The sequence below is a fragment of the Lutra lutra genome, chromosome 16, assembly GCF_902655055.1.
Source record: "Lutra lutra chromosome 16, mLutLut1.2, whole genome shotgun sequence".
In the NCBI taxonomy this organism is placed as follows: Eukaryota; Metazoa; Chordata; class Mammalia; order Carnivora; family Mustelidae; genus Lutra; species Lutra lutra.
In genome coordinates this window covers 839018-858344 of record NC_062293.1, presented here as the reverse complement: position 1 = coordinate 858344, position 19327 = coordinate 839018, and the positions used below count along the sequence as shown (strand labels likewise).

Here is a 19327-nt window from a genome sequence, read left to right as displayed (position 1 = left end):
AGCGGGCCACACAGCATGAGGCGGGGCCGGGCTGGGCTCAGGGGAGTGTGTACCTCACAAACCAGCGGTAATTCGGCCCACACACTGTTCTGATTTTTTTTTTTTTAAAGATTTTATTCATTTGACAGAGAGAGATCACAAGCAGGCAGAGAGGCAGGCAGAGAGAGAGGAGGAAGCAGCTCCCCGCTGAGCAGAAAGCCCGATGCGGGGCTCGATCCCAGGACCCTGGGACCACGACCTGAGCCGAAGGCAGCGGCTTAACCCACTGAGCCACCCAGGCGCCCCCTGTTCTGATTTTTTAAATTAGTTGCCAATACTCAAAAATGAAAACATGCTATATAAAAGCAAGATTTCCTCAGCCCTGGTCTGAGGCCATTTTCTCTTGAAAAATGGGACGATCTGGCGCGTTGCACCATCCGCCACTGAGGGTCAACCGCGGGACGGTGTCACGGGCTCGCTAGAGCCAGCCACCGGCCCACCGCCACCGCCACCCGGAGGACCGCCCGGTGGTTAGCGCGGCCCTCTGAGGCCTGCGCGCAGCCATCCATGCCTGGCGTCCACGGGCACCGTGGCGTGGACTCTCCTCAGCCGGTGGGCTCAGGGTCCGGTGGGCTCAGGGTCCAGAGAGCAGCGGCTTGGACTCTGGTCCTGATCCCCTGACCGGGAGCTGGGAAACCTTAGGGGGTGACCTAGTGTCTGTGGGCCCAGGTCTGCTCACCCGAAGGCAGAGCCCCGGCCTCTGAGCTCCGGGAGCTGCTGAGAAAGGGACCCGCTGCTGAGAGGCCTCCATGCGCGCTCGGGCTGCGAACACGAGGCGGCTGGCTCTGTTTTTCCGCGGATCCTCGGATCGCTGGTGAGGAACCGCCTGGCAACGTGCTTATCTGATTGAGATGTCATCTCTGTAGAGAGCTCTGTTTGGAAACATTCTTACCACACAGGATTTAAAAATAATTTCGGATTAGAAGCCAGTTAGTAGCACCATGCATATAGCCTTTTCTTAACCTTTTATGCAACCTTTTTAGAGAGAAAAATGTTTAATTTCAGGAAACACTACTGTAATCTTCAAAAGAACAATAACTGAAAGAAAAGAAAATGACACCCACATTATATCCTTTGAAAGTTGTAACCCTTCCACCCCTCCTCATTTTGATCCCCCAGGGGATCCCCTTGGAGGCAGCAGGGGAGGGAGGGTGAGGGTCTCCATGCAGGGGAGCACTGGGTGCACAGAGAGACCTTTTCAGACCCCACACGAGAGCTCCCCACACCAGCCACCATGGTGCAGCTCCAGCAGGACCCACCTGGAGTGGGCGGGGCCTCCCAGGCAGAGCCCGCCTCGGACTCTAGAGGAGGTGACCCCACAGCCACATTCCTCAGGTGCCCCAGGGCCATTATCTGTCTGACCTCTGGGACAGCCTTGGCCCTTCCCCCAGCCACCTGCCCTTGCTCCAGTCAGGCCTATCCCCTCTGGAGCTCCAGGAGTGCAGGGAGGACCAGGACTTGGACCCTCTGGCTAGGAGCTCCCTGGCCTTGGGCAGGCACTCAGAGTCCTGGGCCTTGGTTTCCTCACTTGAAAATGGGACAGCAGTGGTCCTGCCGACGGTTTCCTCACGAACAGCCGCTGACCCCGTTCAGGTTACATTCATTTGTAAAAACAGATCTCTAGCCGCCCCCTTCCCAGAACAGGGTCAGAGTCCCCTCCTTCTGGGTTCTGACTTTCACAGCTCACAACGAACATGCATTTTCTTACTCTGCGAGCTTCCGCAGTCACTTTTAAACACGGTGTGAAACCTAATGACCACAGCACCTGAAAGACAGCCTGCCTCACCCATAATTTAAACCTGCAAATTAAAACCAATAATGAAATGTACTTTTCATCATCACATTAGCAAAATAGAAAATGCTTGATAAAAATCCAGAAGTGCTGGGGGCGCCCGGCTGGCACAGATGGTGAAGTCGCTCACTCTGGGTTTTGGCTCAGGCCCTGATCTTGGGGTCAAGTCCCACAAGGGGCTCTGTGCTCAGCTCTGTCTGCCTCTCTCAAATAAATAAAACCTTAAAAAAAAAATCCACCATTATGGGAGTTAGGAAACACACTCGTACGCCCTGCAGCCATGAACACAAGCTGGGCCAACTTCTTGAGGGTGATTTGGAAATAGCTCCACAGAACTCAAACCACTCACACCTTTGACCCAGTGATTCGACTTGGAGATACCATCCTGACAACAGACTCCCACAGCCCCGCACATACACAGCAGCACGGTCTTAGGAGCGAAGACCACAGGCCATTGAAACGTGCATGAATACAAAGCACTTAAAGCCTGTATTCAGCAGCGGATCAGGAACTACTGGGAGGTGTTAGCTCTGTTTGTCTGTGCCCACACAGAGAGAGAGATGGCAGATGGGGGTTTAAAGCAAGCCGTCCGCTGCTGCATACGACTAAAAAGAAAAAGGGAGGCATGCACATTTTTAAATATTTGCTTCTGTGGCCACAGAGAGCAGGGCACACCTGGAGAGGAGCAGGGGACTGTACAGTTGTGGTCTGGGGGACAGAGATGGGACTGGAGGCAGGCAGGGGACTGGTAGGGAGGGAGGGGTGAGAAGGGGACTAACTTCTCGCGGAAAACCCTCTGCACCATTTAAATTTATTTCTCAGCCATAAGGAAGTAGGTGTCCGCCATAACTGGCTGAGGTCTGGAGCCTCCTTTGCCCCAATGGGCGTTCTGCTTCCTGAGTGTCCACACACGTGGCAGGGACACTTGGGAGGCTGACTGCCCCAACCATCCCTGGGACGGACACACCAACCCAACGCTTCCTGGAAGTCCCAGTGCCCCGGCCTGCCCCTCCGAGCTGGGTCAGGCTTCCCAAGGCAGGCGCTGAGTTGCCAGTGGGGCCCAACAGCTGTGCTTTTCTGCTGCGGCCCTGGCTGAGTGCTACTGTCCTGCTCAACTGGGATGAATTACTTGTATGTGAACTTTGTCATCTTGCTTAAGAAAATCTCTCTCCAGTTAGATCATTTTTGAAGTGAAAAAGGGATTATTTTAGACATTTGTGATTTTTAAATCACATCTCAGGTTAACCTTCTGGTCTTTTGTGAAACCTCAGTTCCATTTCTGTATATCTTCAGGTTTGATTTTAAGTCATTTAAGTGTGCAGCCGGCACTGCTGGTGGAGGGCAGTCCCTTCTGCTCGGACTGGCCATTCCGGGCTGGCCTCTCCTTACTGATGCGCCGGCATCTAGAAAGCCTGGTTCTTCCCCTGTGCGACCTCTTCCCCTTGAAAACACACTCATTTAGCTTCAAGGGAAACTAGCAACCAGCTGCTTCAAGGTGGAGAAAACAGCTTTATGAGATGTAGTACTTCCTCCCAGGAAGAGTCCACTGTCAAAACCTACTTTGTCAACAATGCTGGGCACTTGCTCTAATCATAGGCTCTTCCCGGGAATCCAGATCCCTGGGCTGCAGACTAAGGGCCTCCCTGGGTTCCATTCTTTCCAGTTATCTCCCTGCTCAACTTGATTGAGCACCGATTGTGTACTGGCTCACGCTGACCACGGTGTGTGTGTGTGTGTGTGAAGGATCAAGGCCGATGCCCCCAGCCCAGGTGCATGTGGTCCCAGCATGGGGGCTGGTGCTGGTAGCCGCCTCTAGCAGGGCTTGCGGGGGAGGCAGGCAGGCGCTTGCACAGGAAGGTGGGGAGGAGGTGTCCACCAACGCAGGCCGGGGGGCGGGGTGCCGAGGTCGCAGTCCCTAGGCCCTGCAGTGGGGCGAGAGGAGAGAGGGTAGGAAGCAGGTGTGGGTCGGGGTTGTCGGAAGTGGGGCTGGGCAGAGGGCTGGGATGGAGGGTCCTACCCTTCAGACAGGATGGAGGAGCGAGTGGCGCCCCTGAGGCCCTGGCACAGCCAGGTGATCTGGACCCCAGGCCACTGTCTGGGCGCAGGGGGTCGGGCTGGGGCTCAGGCCCCAGCCTCACATGGGGGTGCAGCAGGGATGGCCAGGCCTGCTGGGGGCAGGATAGGGGTGGCTCTGGTCCCGCCTAGAAACCAAGGAGCGTGTGTGTCCTTCCAGTGTAAGAACCACGTGCCCCCTGAGATATACCGTGAACTAAAGGTAATTCTTCACGTGTGAATGCAGATGTCCCACACCATCAAACTACTCACCACTCTGACTGCTCACGATTGCTACTCACCCTGCACTGAAAATGGGCAAGCGCGGAACTGCTTCCCCCAGTTTCTAGAATGGAGCCCCCAGCCTGCTTGTCTGGGGTCCAACTTCTAGCTTTCTACTCGACCATCGGTGCTTGGGGACACACGTTTCCCCTCCAGCAGAGTTCCTGTCTGCCTAAGACTGTCTTTGAGGAATCCAGTGAGGTCTTCGAAAGTACTCTTACACGACGTCGAGAATCATACAGGTAACTCGGTTATGCGTACTCGATACTCCTGTGTAAAGCTCTGTGGCTCATTAGACATCTAAACCTCATTAATTTCAACCTATTCCTCCCACCTCAGTTTTTCAAAGGGCGAACCAAAAGCCTACACTGAAATGTGTCTGCCTTTTCATCACAAAGCCCTGCTCACCAAGGACAACAGCAACCCACCCTCCCCTGCACAGACTGTGTTGAAGGCTCCTCCACACCAGCGTTCCCCAGCTTTCCCGCTGAGGACCCCAACACAGCTACTGGCTGCTGTCCTCAGGGTTTGAGACAATGCCCTGATGAGGTGGAAGAGGGGTCTGTCAGGAGCTCTGGAGAAGCATTTCCATTTGTGTTGAAGAGAAAGAGAAGCACAGCCAACCCCGTGATGGTCGGGGCTGCTGCAGCCCTTCTGGACCACCAGGAGGAGGGAGAATCCCGGAGGATCCGGCCCCAGGCTCACCTGCCTCTGGACCTAACATGCAAATTGAGGGACTCCCCTGTGTGGGTCAGTGTGTTGGTCCCACCACTGTGCCAGGCACGCCACGGGTCAGAAATGTGATCGAATGCCCACCACCTTGGCTGCCCCGTCCTGGCTCCAGTGAGCACATGTAAGTTTCTGGGGGTGCCATGATGAGATAAAGTGTTTTAAGTCACTCCCATGAGGCTGTCCTGTGACCTGTGCACAAGCATGGCAGGCGGCTGGGGGCGGGGGCTGCACTCTTCCCCATGCAGGAGGGTCTCTGCTATCACCTGTGGCAGCTCTGCTCACCACAGGTCTGATGCTGCCGGGCCATCCCCTTCCACCTGCTTCCCGACTTGTCCAACAACCATTTCACAACTGGGTTCTGCAAGCCTCCCACAGTCGCCTCCTCTCTGAGCCGTGGCTCTGGGTCACACTTAAATACAAGCAAGAAAGGAGATCTGACCGGAGCCTCCTTTCCCACCAGCAGACCTGCTCCCAGGACAGCTCTCCAGCGGTCTCTGGCACCTCTGCTGTCAGAGCTCAGACAGCTTCTGTTCTGGACTCTCCCGTGGGTGTTTGTGTAGCCTGGCCTCAGGCGGAGAGGGCAGATGGGCCTGTAGCCCACCCCCAAGTCCGCCTTGCCCTGGTGTGGGGTAGGGGATGGGGAGACAGGGGACCCACAGCTGTTGGCTGTGCCAGGAGAGCCTCACACCTGCCCTTGGGGCCTTGTATCTTCTGCCGGGCCCCATGAAGCAGTGGCCCGTGCCCCCGTCAGCTGAGTGCACAGTTCTGGCCACCCCTAACACCCTTGCCTCTGTCCTGTCATCAAGAGAGGCCTGTCCTGTCCAACCCCAGCCCCGCATGGCCTCCGGCCCTCCTCTCCTGAGTCTGCCTCCCCCTGCGAGACCTACCGTGCCCCCCCTACCTCTGTGGCCTGCACGCAGACAGGCTTCCTCCAGCGTGGTCCTCTCTCAGGGCACGGGCTCTGGACAACTCCTCCACCCCGTCCTGGCCTCCAGCCACTCCCCCCGGGAAGCCTGGCATGACCCCACCACCAGCCCCCGCAGACCAGCCGTGACCCCGCAGTGACCTCCACCTCACCACAGTACGAGCTGCCTGACCTCCCCTGTCCTCCCCGCCACACGACCCACCCCCCCGGTGACCACTCTCGCCGTCTTTAAGACCTTCCATTGCAAAAGATACCCAAATTTCACCAAGCACACATACATGTGTGGTTTCAAGAACAGAAATAAAATGTCCTAACGCATAAAGCAGACACCGGGGCGCCTGGCCGAGCCCCTGCTGGGGCGCTCAGCCCTTCATCTCCAGACGGAGAGTCCGACATCCGTGCTGGGTGCTGGGGTTACTTAAAAAAAAAAGAAGAAGAAGAAGAAAGCAAATGGCTGTGCGCTGAGCTTACACAATACTGCTGCCCCGTTTTCCTAAGTAACGTTCGACTGGCGCGGCCGCGGGCCTGACGGCCCATCGTCTGTGGCCCTCACAGAAAAGTCAGCCACCTGCTACTTCGGGTCCTTTTGTTTTCAGTGAGGGACAGGGGTGGGGGGCGAGCTGCTCAGCTCTCACTGTCTGTAAAGTCTTCGTTTCGCCGGGGGTTGGTGAAGGATGCGTCCCCTGGTGGGGGTTCTGGGCCCACAGCACGTGCGGATGGCCCAGGTGAGGCGTCGCCAGGCATCAGTGTCAGCTGCGAGCGGGTGGTGGCCGCCGCCGCCCCCACGCCCCCGAGTGCTCGCCGCTGTCCGGACACACCCCGTGCCCCGCTTTGCAGTCACTCACGCTGGGGTTTGCGAGGCTGCCCGGGGCGGGGGTGGGGGGGGGACGAGGACCGCGCGAGGCTTCGGCGGATCTTCCCAGGGCACCTTTGGCCCAGACTCTGTTCTTTGGAGGCTCTGGCCGGCAGGCGTCACGTCACACCTGCTTACGCCGTCCTCGGGGCTCCTGACCTGCTTTCTTTCCGTTTCTCTTCCAATCGCTTTGTCTCAGAGTAATTTCTTCATATATGTCTGTGTCACCGATCTGTTCAACCCACCCACCAAGATTTTAATTTGAATAATCACGTTTTTCTTTTCTTAAAGTTCCTGTTTGTTCTTTTCTTAAGCTTGCTTGGTCTTTCTTTATAATTCTTTGTTTCCTGAACGTGCTTTCTTGTGAGTCTCTTACTTGTTTGAATCTATGAAACTCAGCCGGTCAGACCTTGTGTCTTCCAGGTTCGTGGAAGGTCTGCTCTGCCTGTCTCATTCCTGGTGCCTTGACCCCTGCGTGTGGGATCCCATTCTCAGCTGGAATCTGATTTGTGGGAATGCTTATGGCCCGGGACAAAGGGGGTCCCCTAAAGTAGCCTGTCTCCACTGCCACCCGGTCCTTGGGGGCTCCACCGGTTCAGAATCCTGAGAACTAAAATCCTCAGGCCACCCAGGCCTTGTAACTGGGAGCAACTCACATGAGAGCCACTCTCTCATGGTGACAAGTTGGAGGTGACAACCTGCTGCAGTGTCTGGGCGAGGGCCCTGACCCCGCTCTGGGCAGGCGGGACACGGAGCTGTTTCTGACTCACCTTCCCACTGAGGGTGGGGGAGACCCTTCCCAGTCTCTGTCTTTGAGCCAGGATCATCTGTCACACCCCCACCCAGGATGGGCCCTGACTTCTGTCACTTGCTTTCTGAACACCGTGAGGCTACGACACCCAGTGCCAAGTTTACCCAGTCTGACAGGGGCCCTGGGGTCAAAGCTGCTGGTGGCGATCAGCCTGCAGTCAGGGCCCCCTTTCACGGGATCTCTGGCTTTAAGAATTCTTCACCTTCTGGCCACGTACGGGTGCCTTCAAGCATGACTGTGGCATGTTTTAAGAGCACACTCTGGGCTACGTATTTTGTTGTATGTAGGCTCCAGCCAACGTGGCGCTTGAACTCATGACCCCACGACCAACAGTCAGCAGGGTCCACCGACGGAGCTGGCCAGGCGCCCTGACTGTGGCATTTCCTTCGGCAGGTTTGTGGGGCCGTGTGCAGAGGCAGTGTGAGTCCATGCCTCTGCTGGGGCGCTGGGACACGGGGCTGAGCTTTGCGCTGAACTAGAGTGACTCAGACGCGAGGCAGAGGGAACACTCTCCTCGAATAAGGCCTGAAAAAGCTTCCCATTAAAACTCTCCTTTAAAATTCTTCTGGAAGAAGAAAAACATATCCAAAGGCTACTATGAGAGATTTGCAAAGTATGTAAGGATAAGTCTAAACAAATTTAGTCAAATTTGGGCGCCTAGCTGGCTCAGTCAGTTAAGCATGTGGGTTCGGCTCAGGTCATGATCCTGGAGTCCCGGGATCGAGTCCCACATCGGGCTCCCTGCTCGGCGGGAAGTCTGCTTCTCCCGCTGACCTCTCTCCTCTCATGCTTTCTCTCTCTCATTCTCTCTGTCCCTCTCAAGTAAATGAATAAAATCTTTCAAAAAATAAAAATAAAAAAATAAGAGAAAGAACAAGAACCACATGATACTCTCAATAGATGCTGAAAAAGCATTTGACAAAGTCCAGCGCCCCTTCCTGATCCAAACTCTTCACAGTGTGGGGATAGAGGGCACATACCTCAATTCATCAAAGCCACCTATGAAAAACCCATAGCGAATATCATTCTCAATGGAGAAAAACTGAGAGCGTTTTCTCTAAGGTCAGGAACACGGCAGGGATGTCTACTATCACCACTGCTATTCAACATCGTACTAGAAGTCCTAGCCTCAGAAATCAGACAACAAAAAGAAATTAAAGGCATCCAAATTGGCAAAGAAGAAGTCAAACTTTAGCTCTTTGCAGAAAATATGATACTCTATGTGGAAAACCCAAAAAACTCCACCCCCAAATTGCGAGAACTCATACAAGAATTCAGTAAAGGGTCAGGGTATAAAATCAATACACAGAAATCAGTTCCATTTCTATACACCAACAGCAAGACAGAAGAAAGAGAAATTAAGGAGTCAATCCCATTTACATCTGTACCCAAAACTGTAAGATGCCCAGGAACAAACCTAACCAAAGACACAAAGGAGCTATACCCTGAAAACTATAGATCAATCATGAAAGAAATGGAGAAAGATACAAAGAAATGGAAAAACGTTCCATGCTCATGGGTTGGAAGAAGAAATATTGTGAAAATGTCTATGCTACCTAAAGCAATCTACACATTTAATGCATTCCCTACCAAAACACCATCAACTTTTTCACAGAGCTGGAACAAATAATCCTAAAATTTATGTGGAACCGGAATAGACCCTGAATAGCCACAGGAATGTTGAAAAAGAAAACCAATGCTGGCGGCATCACAACTGCAGACTTTAAGCTTTGTTACAAAGCTGTCATCATCAAGACAGCCTGGTCCTGGGGCGCCTGGGTGGCTCAGTGGGTTAAAGCCTCTGCCTTCGGCTCAGGTCATGTTCTCAGGGTCCTGGGATCGAGCCCTGCATCGGGCTCTCTGCTCAGCGGGGAGCCTGCTTTCCCCCCGCGCCCCCGCCGCCGTCTGCCTCTCTGCCTACTTGTGATCTCTCTCTCTTTCAAACAAATAAATAAAATCTTAAGAAAAAAAAAAGACAGCCTGTTACTGGCACAAAAACACAGATCAATGGAACAAAATAGAAAACCCAGATATGGACCCTCACCCCTATGGTCAACTCATCTTCCACAAAGCAGGAAAGAATGTCCAATGGAACAAAGACGGTCTCTTCAACAGATGGTGCTGGGAAAACTGGACAGCCACGTGCAGAAGAATGAAACTGGACCATTTCCTTACACCACACATGAAAACAGACTCAAATGGATGAAGGACCTCAGTGTGAGACAGGAAGCCGTCCAGATCCTAGAGGAGAACACAGGCGCGACCTCCGTGACCTTGGCAGCAGCAGGTTCCTGCTACACGTGTCCCCAAAGGCAGGGGAAGCAAGGGTGAAAGTGAACTCCTGGGACTTCATCAAGATCAAACACTTCTGCACAGCAAAGGAAACAGTGGACAAAACCAAAAGACAACCAACAGAATGGGAGAAGATAATCGCAAAAGTCTTATCAGATAAAGGGCTAGTATCCAAAATCTATAAAGAACTTAGCAAACTCAACACCCAAAGAACAAATAATCCAACCAAGAAATGGGCAGAGGACATGAACAGACATTTCTGCAAAGAAGACATCCAGATGGCCAACAGACACATGAAGAAAGTGCTCCACCTCACTCGGCATCAGGGAAATACAGATGAAAACCACAATGAGATCCCACCTCATGCCAGTCAGAATGGCTAAAATTAACACGTCAGGGAAGGACAGACGCTGGTGAGGATGCAGAGAAAGGGGAGCCTCCTGCACTGTTGGTGGGAATGCAAGCTGGTGCAGCCACTCTGGAAAACAGCATGGAGGTTCCTCAAAAAGTTGAAAATAGGGCTGCCCTACGACCGCAATCGCACTACTGGGTATTTACCCCAAAGATACAGATGCAGTGATCTGAAGGGGCATCTGTACCCCAATGTTTATAGCAGCCACGTCCGCAGCAGCTGACCTATGGGGAGAGCCCAGATGTCCATCGACAGGTGAATGGATACAGAAGATGTGGTGTATATACACAACGGAACATATGTAGCCATCAGAAAACGAAATCTTGCTATTTGTAATGATATGGACAGAACTAGAGGGTGTTATGCTGAGCGAAGTCAGTCAGTCGGAGAAAGACAGTTATCATAGAATCTTACTGATACGAAGAATTTGAGAAAGAAGACAGCAGCAAAGGGGAAGGGAGGGAAAAACAAAACAAGACGAAATTGGGGGAGACAAACCGTAAGAGACCCTTAGCCACAGGAAACAGACCGAGGGTGGCTGGAGGGCCGGGGCTGGGGGGCCGGGGGCACTGGGTGACGGGCACTGAGGAGGACATGGGATGCGATGAGCACCGGGTGTTGTGAGCAACCGACGCGTCACTGACCTCCGTCCCTGAAACTAACAGTTCACTCTGTGTTAATTAATTGAATTTAAAAATGAAAATGTTAAAAAAAATTTTTTTAAAGTCAAATAAGAACCTGGGAGGTGTTGGGGTGGTGAGATCTGTAATTCATGTTTTAGAAAAGGTCTAATTTCCATCATAAATGATGAGCTCCCACAAATCAGTAAGACAAAGACAGCAAACTCCATGTACAAAGGGGCAGGGACCTGAAGGCGAGGAGAAGAAGTGAGGACTCGGGAAGGGCCACCACCTCCCAACCCCAGCGGCTGCAGACACTGCCAGAGCCCCGCTGGACGGCGGCTTCCGGAACCGACAAAGCAAGGCCCCGCCCCGCGGGCTGCAAGGCCCTTCACTATAACAGGACACGTGTGACAGAAGATTGGAAATAACCCACAAAGTCCACAGCAAGGACAACGGTCACACAGGTTGAGGCACATCGACCCAACGGAGCCTGCTGCGTGGGGCCAGAGCCAGAGCGGGGACACTCTGTGCACACGGATCCCCGAGGGGCTCCACACGGGCTGCCCTCCCTCTGCCTTCTTGCCACAAGGGGGGGCGGCATGCAGCTCCCCGAGAGGTGGGCCCTCTAGGTGGATCCTTCGGACATCGAGAGCACCAGGCGGGACTAGGGCAAGGACAGAGCGGGGCTTGTGAGGCCGGCTGGCACAGAGAGTGCTGGTCTCCCAGGTGGATGCAACAGCTCCCCAGGGAGGGGACCCCCGCGGATGGGCCCAGGAATGACGTGGCCGGAGCGCCCGCACAGGAGCCCGCACAGGCAGAAAGAATGCCATGTGTCTGTCTGCATGTCAGCCTGATAGTGGTCATCCAGCCCCGCCAGGCAGCGGTGGGGACAGCACATCTCACCTCTGTTCTGACCTCCGGCCAGACGGTCGTGGCTCAAGTTCTGCCTTCCCGCTTCTCTCTGAGACCCTGAGAGCAGGGTCCCCAGTGGGGACTGAAATTCCCCTCGAGCTGGAAGGACTGAGCCAGCGGGATCCCCGTGACTGATCCCATGACAGGGACCAACCTGGCTGTCACGGCCGCCTGCCCGCACTCATGGACCTTTGTCCCATGTGGTCCCTACGTAAACTGGGACGTGTTTCCTGCACTTGGAGGGTTCTGAACGCTGGTCCGCTGGCCTCCCAGGAACGACGTCCCTGAAATAATCTTTCTCATGTCACCACTGCCGTCTCTCTGCCTGTGGCTTCTGTCGGCGGCCAGGGGCCAAGCCTGGCCTGTTGAGGACCCTGGAGCCTGCCCCAGCCTACCTGGTGCCAAGTCGTCCTGGGACGTGAGGCCAGAGGGGCTGGATCCCAGGTGCAGTAACTTCCACGTGTCCTGGAGGGGACAGCTGGCCATCGAGGAGGAGCTCCCAGCCGGGCACCTACTCTCCACGGGGCATTCGTGAGCCGGGCGCGGCTTTGGGGACCGGTTCTCTTTGTGCCAACTGCATCTGCAAGTCGCCGCAGACATTTGGTGCTGCCGCTACGGAAGTAAACAAAGACAGAATGACCCCAGAGCCGGCTCTCCCTGCCCCTGGAGTCAGCGACAAGACTGTTGGCCAGGCTGGGCAGAGGCTTCAGGGACTGTCGCGCAGAGGCCCTGGGGACAGGCCCATGCTCCCAAGCCCACTGGCTGGCCAGTGCGGGACCAGCTGGGATTCCTACGGACCCTGGAAGGACAAAGCAGTCTGGTCTCCATGGAAAGATGCCCCAGAGCCCACGTCTCTGGCTGCGCCAAGGCCCCCTCTGGCATCCGTGCCCACCCGCCCCCCCGCGCCCCGGGTGCGCCCACTCTGCGGAGGCATGAGAGGCAACTCCCTCCATCCTAAGAGGACCGTCTGGGGTGGCCACAGCAGCAGCCCCCTGCTAGGACCCCAGGCGCTCTGCTGCCCGCAGCTGGCTCCCGTGCTGAGATGGGGTGTGGTGTCCCAGCACCTTCGGCCCAGCGTACCTGCCCTGACCTTGTCACTGCTCCCGCGGCCTGGCCCTGCGGAGGCTGGGTTCTCCCAGCTGTCTGGGCCCGGCGGGGCTGCACCCTCCCCGAGCGCTCGGAGACACGGGTCTTCCTGGTGTTCTCAGAGCCCTGCCGTGGAAATGCAAAGAGAAGGAATCTGGTGTCGGTGACAGCTGATGGGCTGTGTTACCAAGGCCTCCCCCGAGATGAGGAAGGACTCCCTGTGTCAGGGACTCGCTCAGGTCAGTGGCAGCTGGGAAAGGAGGGGCAATGTCACGTCCACCCGCCAGGATGAATAGTGTCCCCAAGTACCCCTTCCGGCATTCAGGAGACCAAGCGCCCAGACATCACACAGACCGCTTTCCCGCGGCCTGGCCCCCGTGCCCCTACCCCCGTGCCCCTCAGTCTGCTGGCAGGGCCCTCCCACCCTCCGAGGGGACGCCCGCCGAGCCGTCGAGGGGAACTGTAAGGAGTCTTAGGAGGCACTGAACAGAAACCTGGAAGAAAACGGAGGAATTAAAAGGAGCCGCACTAGGGCAGATGCTGAGCAGCGGGCTACTCGTGCGGGAGCCGGCCAGACCCCCAGCATCTTCCTGGAGCCCCGGAGGACATTCAGGCCCACAGCGCCGCTCTTCTCTGCTCTCGTGGGATTAATATTTGAACTGGACTGAGTAATGCATGCACGTCTTTGGTTTTAACGAGCCGGCTCTGATGATGAACGGGCTTTTCGTGTTTGTTGAGCGACTCCCTGGGCTTCTTCCTCCGTGGTTTCTTTTCTTTTTCTTTCTTTTTTTTTTTTTTTAAAGATTTTATTTATTTATTTGACAGAGAGAGATCACAAGCAGGCAGAGAGGCAGGCAGAGAGAGAGGGGGAAGCAGGCTCCCTGCTGAGCAGAGAGCCCGATGCGGGGCTCGATCCCGGACCCTGAGATCATGACCTGAGCCGAAGGCAGAGGCTTAACCCACTGAGCCACCCAGGTGCCCCTCTTTTCTTTTTCTAAACATTTATTGAGAGAAAGTGAGTGAGCTCGAGTGGGCGGGGGGACAGAGGCAGAGAGAGAGACTCTCACCCCCCACTGAGTAGGGAACCCGACACGACACTACACGACACGGGGCTCGATCCTGGGACCTGAGGTCACGACCTGAGCCGTGATTGAGAGTCAGACACTTAACCGACCGCGCCTCATAGGCGCCCTTCTCTGTGGTTTCCGATCGTACCCGCTGCTTATTTATCTACTGGTTCAGAGAGTGGGCCTCAGGGGTCGTCCTCTCCCAAGTTGTAAGAAAGGAGTCATCTCACTGGGGTAGTGAATTCTGTGGTCTGGAGGGGTTCATAGAGTGTAAGACGGTACTTAATGCACCAGAAGGAAGTGGAGGTCCAGGGAGCAACGCGCACATTTTACTGTGACAGAGAACAGGCATATCTATGCGACACCTTGGGAGATTTTCTTCCAACACGAGTTTAGAATTTTAATCAATGCAGGTTGGAAAGTCACGAACTGCTGGTACTTCAGTGCTTCACAGCAAGTCCCACAAGCAGTGAAGGGTCCCCCAGGACAGGGGGCCGTGCGGGGGATGGGGTCCTCTGGTGGAAGTAGCCATGGTCTTCGGCCCCTTTTCTGTGGCCAGCCCTGCCCAGGTTCTCAGGCCGGCGTCGCCTCGTCGGGCAGACCACTGCCGTTGTGCAGGCCTCTCCTGCAGACCCATTTCGGGCACTGTCCACGCTGTCCCTGCCATTCGTGCTGTCCCTGCTGTCCCGTGACTGAGACGTTGCCCTTTGCCGAGGACTTGTGTCTCGGCCCAGTGGAAGGCCCCCGACCCCCAGCCCCGTGAGGTGTGTGCCCGACGGACGTGTTGGATGGGCAGCTCGGGTCTCGCCAAGCCCAAGCCACCGTTCGCCTCCCCACGGCCCAGCAGCCGGGTTCCTGCCCGCTCTCACATTCCAAAGCCATCCCACAACGAACCCTGACTTCAGCTGTCTCCAGATGTGCCACTTCTCCTGGCTGGCCACCCAGCCCTCGTGCCCGGACCCCAGGTCAACGTAGAACCTGAACACAGCTACCTTGCTCGGGCCACCTTGGGGCTCACGCCAGCCCACGGTGGAACGGGCCATCTGTCTCCCAGCTGCTACTTCACTGCCAAGGAACGGAAAAGGCAAAGCCACACACTGGAGACTACCTTGGTAGAGCACGAGCAGGTAAGGTTAGTCTCAAGACTTTAGGAAACTCCCCTATCCTTCCAGGAAACCGAACGTTGGCAAATGACACACTACACACAGCGCCAAGACACGTGCTTGCTACCGCCATCAGCTCATGACAGGCAGGAGCTCCTCGTCATGCGGAACAGCTAGTGAGGAGCCGACTCTGAAGGCAGCAACGCCTGGCCCGCACACGCAGGTGGCTGGCACGCCGGAGGCCGTAACCTCTGTGGAAGGACAGTGGCATCCCGCCGGCCGGGCCCCAGGTCGTGGTCATCGGGCTAGAGTCAGAAGCATGAGCAGACGGAACGCAGCATCTGTTCTGGGTAAGAACTCAGTAGAGCAGGAGGAGAAAGCACTTCTAACTGACGAAGGGTCTGTCTGAGGTCGAGCTGCATGAAATTGCTGATATTTAACCACTTTTGACTCACAGAAGTGGCCATTTCGTAGGATTCAACGTAATACCCAAGTCAATACCAAACTTTCTACGTGAATGTAAAATGCAAAAAGCATTTGGGGCGCCTAGCGGGCCTAGCTGGTGGAACACATGACTCTTCATCTCGGGACGGAGTTTGAGCCCCACGTTTCATGTAGAGATTGATTAAAAAAATAAAATTGTTACCAAAAAAAAATGCAAAAGAGCATTCCATAAAACAGGACAAAGGTGCGGATGGCCCTATTCCCTGTGATGCATGGGAATCCCGGACAGCAGCATGAGACAGGACTGTGAGGGGAGGAGCCACACCCTCACCACAGATGCTCTCCATCCGCACAGAGAACACAGGAAAACGGCTGCCACAAGTGTTAGTGCCGATCCGTTCTGCAGAGTTGCCAGATACAAAACATTTCATAAAAGCCAACTATGGGGGCGCCTGAGTGGCTCAGTGGGTTGAGCATCTGCCTTTGGCTCAGGTCATGATCTCAGTGACCTGGGTTCGAGTCCCGCATTGGGCTCTCTGCTCAGCCGGGAGCCTGCTTCTCCCTTGCTTGTGCGCTCTCGCTCTCTCTCTCCCTCTCTGACAAATAAATAAAAACTCTTAAAAAAAAAAAAAGCCAACTCTGCTCCTAAGCACCCGCAATAGCTAGAAAAGGTTAGTTTATTTATTTATTTTTTTAAAATATTTATTTGACAGAGAGATCACAAGTAGGCAGAGAGGCAGGCAGAGAGAGAGAGGGGGAAGCGGGCTTCTTGCTGAGCAGAGAGCCCGATGCGGGGCTCGATCCCAGGACCCTGAGATCATAACCCTGGCGGAAGGCAGAGGCTTAACCTGCTGAGCCACCCAGGCGCCCCGAAAAGGTTAGTTTAAAGAGAGCCTCGAGATGAACAAACGGGTACAGTCATCAGACAGAATGCCTCCCGGAGGGAAGAAGTGAGCTTTCCAGCCGTGGGAAGACGTGAGGCAGCTCACATGCACGTTCCCCGGAGAAAGAAGGCCACAGAGCACAGGATCGCAACCCCAGGACGTTCTGGAAACAGCAGAGCCGGGGGCAGTAAGATCAGTGGGTACCAAGGACAGAGCTGGGACGGGGGAAGGATGAGCAGAGCACAGAGAATTGTCGGATGGCGAGACTGCTCCGTAGGAGACCGTGATGGTGGACACACGTCATTACACACATGTGCAAACCCACAGAACGCACAGCGGCGAGAGCGAGCCGTGACGTACGCCACGGGCTCTGCGTGACGATGGCGTGTCCGTGCGGGCTCGTCAGCTGTGACAGACACACCATCTGTGGGATGCTGACATGTGTGTGCCAGAGGACTTTCGTAACAATGTTTACAGCAAAAAACACCCTGACTGTCCCCTGAGAGAAGAATGGATGAGCCACTGTTGTATTTACTCGACAAAAAGAACGTATACAGACCAGTATGTAGACCTGGGCTTGGCAAGCCACACCTGGCAGAGGCCAAATCCCCACCTTTGTCCAGCCCATGAGCTAAAAATAGTTTTTATGTTTTTAAATAGTTGAAAAAAATCTGTTTCATGACAGGAAGATTACATGAAATCAAACTTTCAGAGTCTACTGGGCTCTCGTGGGGTGCACCGAGGCCCGTCTTCTCACGTACCACCTGCACCACAGCTGGTCTAGCAACAAAGTCGTGCACATGTTCATGTGTCTATGTGTGTCATCCAACCGCCCATCTGTCCGTCCATCGTCCATCCACCCACCCATCACCTATCCATCTATCTAAAATGTAGGGGAGGCAGAGGGAGGGAAGAAAGAGAATGGCATAGCAAATGTAGTGATCAGTTAACAACTAACTGGTAAGTCTAGGTGAAGAGTATAGTGCTATTTTTGCAACTCTGTGTAAATTTGAAATTATTTCAAAATAAAAAATGAATTTGAAAAAGACATAAGCAAGAGTTTAAATGTTTAACAGATGATTAAAGAAAAATCCATTCAAAACCAGTGAGAAAGGGGTGCCTGGGTGGCTCAGTGGGTTAAGCCTCTACCTTCGGCTCAGGTCATGATCCCAGGGTCCTGGGATCGAGCCCCGCATCGGGCTCTCTGCACAGCGGGGAGCCTGCTTCCCTCTCTCTCTGTCTGCTTCTCTGTCTACTTGTGATCTCTCTCTTTCTCTGTTGAATAAATAAATAAAATCTTGAAAAAAAAAACAGTGAGAAAAAGGATAATTACTTAAGGGCACTATGACAGTGAAACAGAAAAGCTAGAAAAAATGGGTAGATATTTACTTAAACTTGAAACAGAGAAAAAACACAGTGAAATAAATCGTGAAAGTAGACCGACAAGAGTTCACCATATTAAAAAAAGTTACCGGTGGATTAAGAAAACAAAGAAAGGATAAGGCAGGTAACTCTGGGAAAGGCTATAATGGACAAGTAGCAGTTCCTCCACTGATAAGGAACTCAAGAGAACTAACAAGTACAAACACAATAGAACGATTAGCAAAGCATGTGTATAAATAACCCACAAAAGAGGAAATGTATATGGCCAATAAATAGATTACAGGCTTTAATACCACCAAAGAAACAAGAAAATTCTAAAAGATGAAATTTTTTTAACTCACCATATTGGTAAAGATTTGAAAAATAGGGGACGCCTGCGGGGCTCAGTCAGTTGGGCGTCTGCCTTCCGCTCAGGTCATGGTCCTAAGGTCCTGGGGTCGAGCCCCGTGTCAGGCTCCCTGCCCAGTGGGGCACCTGTTTCTCCCTCTGCCTCTGGGTGTGTGTGTGCGCTCACTGTTCTCTCTCTCAAATAAATAAATAAGTAAAATCTTTAAAAAAAAGGAAAAATAATGCCCAGATGGGTAAGGCTACTGTAAAACATACATATGATGTAATTGGTAATTTTATGTTTGCTATTTACTTAGGTCATTTTAAAATCAGCAGGAGTGGTGCCTGACTGGCTCGGCTGGTTGTGTCCGACTTCTGGTCTCAACTCTTGGGTTCAGCTCAGGTCACGATCTCAGAGTTGGGAGACAGCCCCACCGGGGCTCTGAGTTCAGCAGGGAGTCTGCCTGAGATTCCCTCTCCCCCTCCCTCAGGCCCCTTCTCTAAAATAAATAAACGAATATTTAAAACGGAAACAGGAGGAGACGCACTGAGATGTTACTGGTAGCGACACTTGGGTGTGAACATCAGAGGACTTTGCAGCCATGCTCACTGGGTTTTCCATGTCAGTAATGAAATTCCACACTCAGGTGACCCGTAAACAGGTACTAAAGGGACAGTTCTTAGATAAAGGAGAATTACCTGAGCTGCAAAACGGGGCTGCAGTTGTCCCAAAGGGGCCTCGCAGGTGACACTCCGGTTCTGGACCTTGGGGCCGGGCAGGGGGTGATGAGGCGCTTCCCCTAGAAACAAGGGCAGGAGAAGGATTTGCTTCTTTTTGGTGTTTTTGTTTGGTTGGTTGGTTTTCATGGAAGCTCTATGTGGGCCTGGAACTCACCACCCTGAGGTCAGGACCTCGTGCTCCAGCGACCGAGACGAGGCGCCGACGGGGTTTGCTCTCCGAGTGTCCGTCACTCTGGCCCCCCGTGGCCGCACAAGCACTCGGCGGGCGCGGCTCGGCCGGCCCCGCTCCCGGCACGTCTGTCTGGCGGGGCGCGGGCGGGGCGGCCGGGAGCCGGGGCGCGGCCGCGGGGGCAGGGGCCGGGGACACCCTGGAGACGCGCGAGGAGCCTCCGCGGCGCGTCCGGACCGGGCAGGGTTCCCGGCGGCCGGCGCGCGGCGTGCGGGCTCCGGCGCCTCCGGGTCTCGGAATCCAGGCCCGGCGCGTGGCGGGGCCGCCTGCCGCCGGGGGAGCGCTCGGAGCGAGCGTGCGGGGGCTCCGGCGAGGCCGGGGCGACCTGGAACGACGCT

General features: G+C 54.5%; 1 protein-coding gene across 1 annotated transcript in view; it reads right to left on the bottom strand.

Moving 5' to 3' along the window:
- Nucleotides 1–316: 316 nt before the first annotated feature.
- Nucleotides 317–19327, bottom strand: part of CCDC57 (coiled-coil domain containing 57) — a 76138-nt gene continuing 57127 nt past the window's right edge. Inside the window, exons 20-23 of the mRNA XM_047706932.1 lie at nucleotides 18719–18819; nucleotides 12806–12937; nucleotides 12121–12337; nucleotides 317–926 (exon numbers count right to left, since the gene is read on the bottom strand). Of these exons, the coding sequence (XP_047562888.1) occupies nucleotides 715–926; nucleotides 12121–12337; nucleotides 12806–12937; nucleotides 18719–18819 (662 nt within the window). The 3' untranslated portion in view covers nucleotides 317–714. The remainder of the gene's footprint in view (nucleotides 927–12120; nucleotides 12338–12805; nucleotides 12938–18718; nucleotides 18820–19327) is intronic.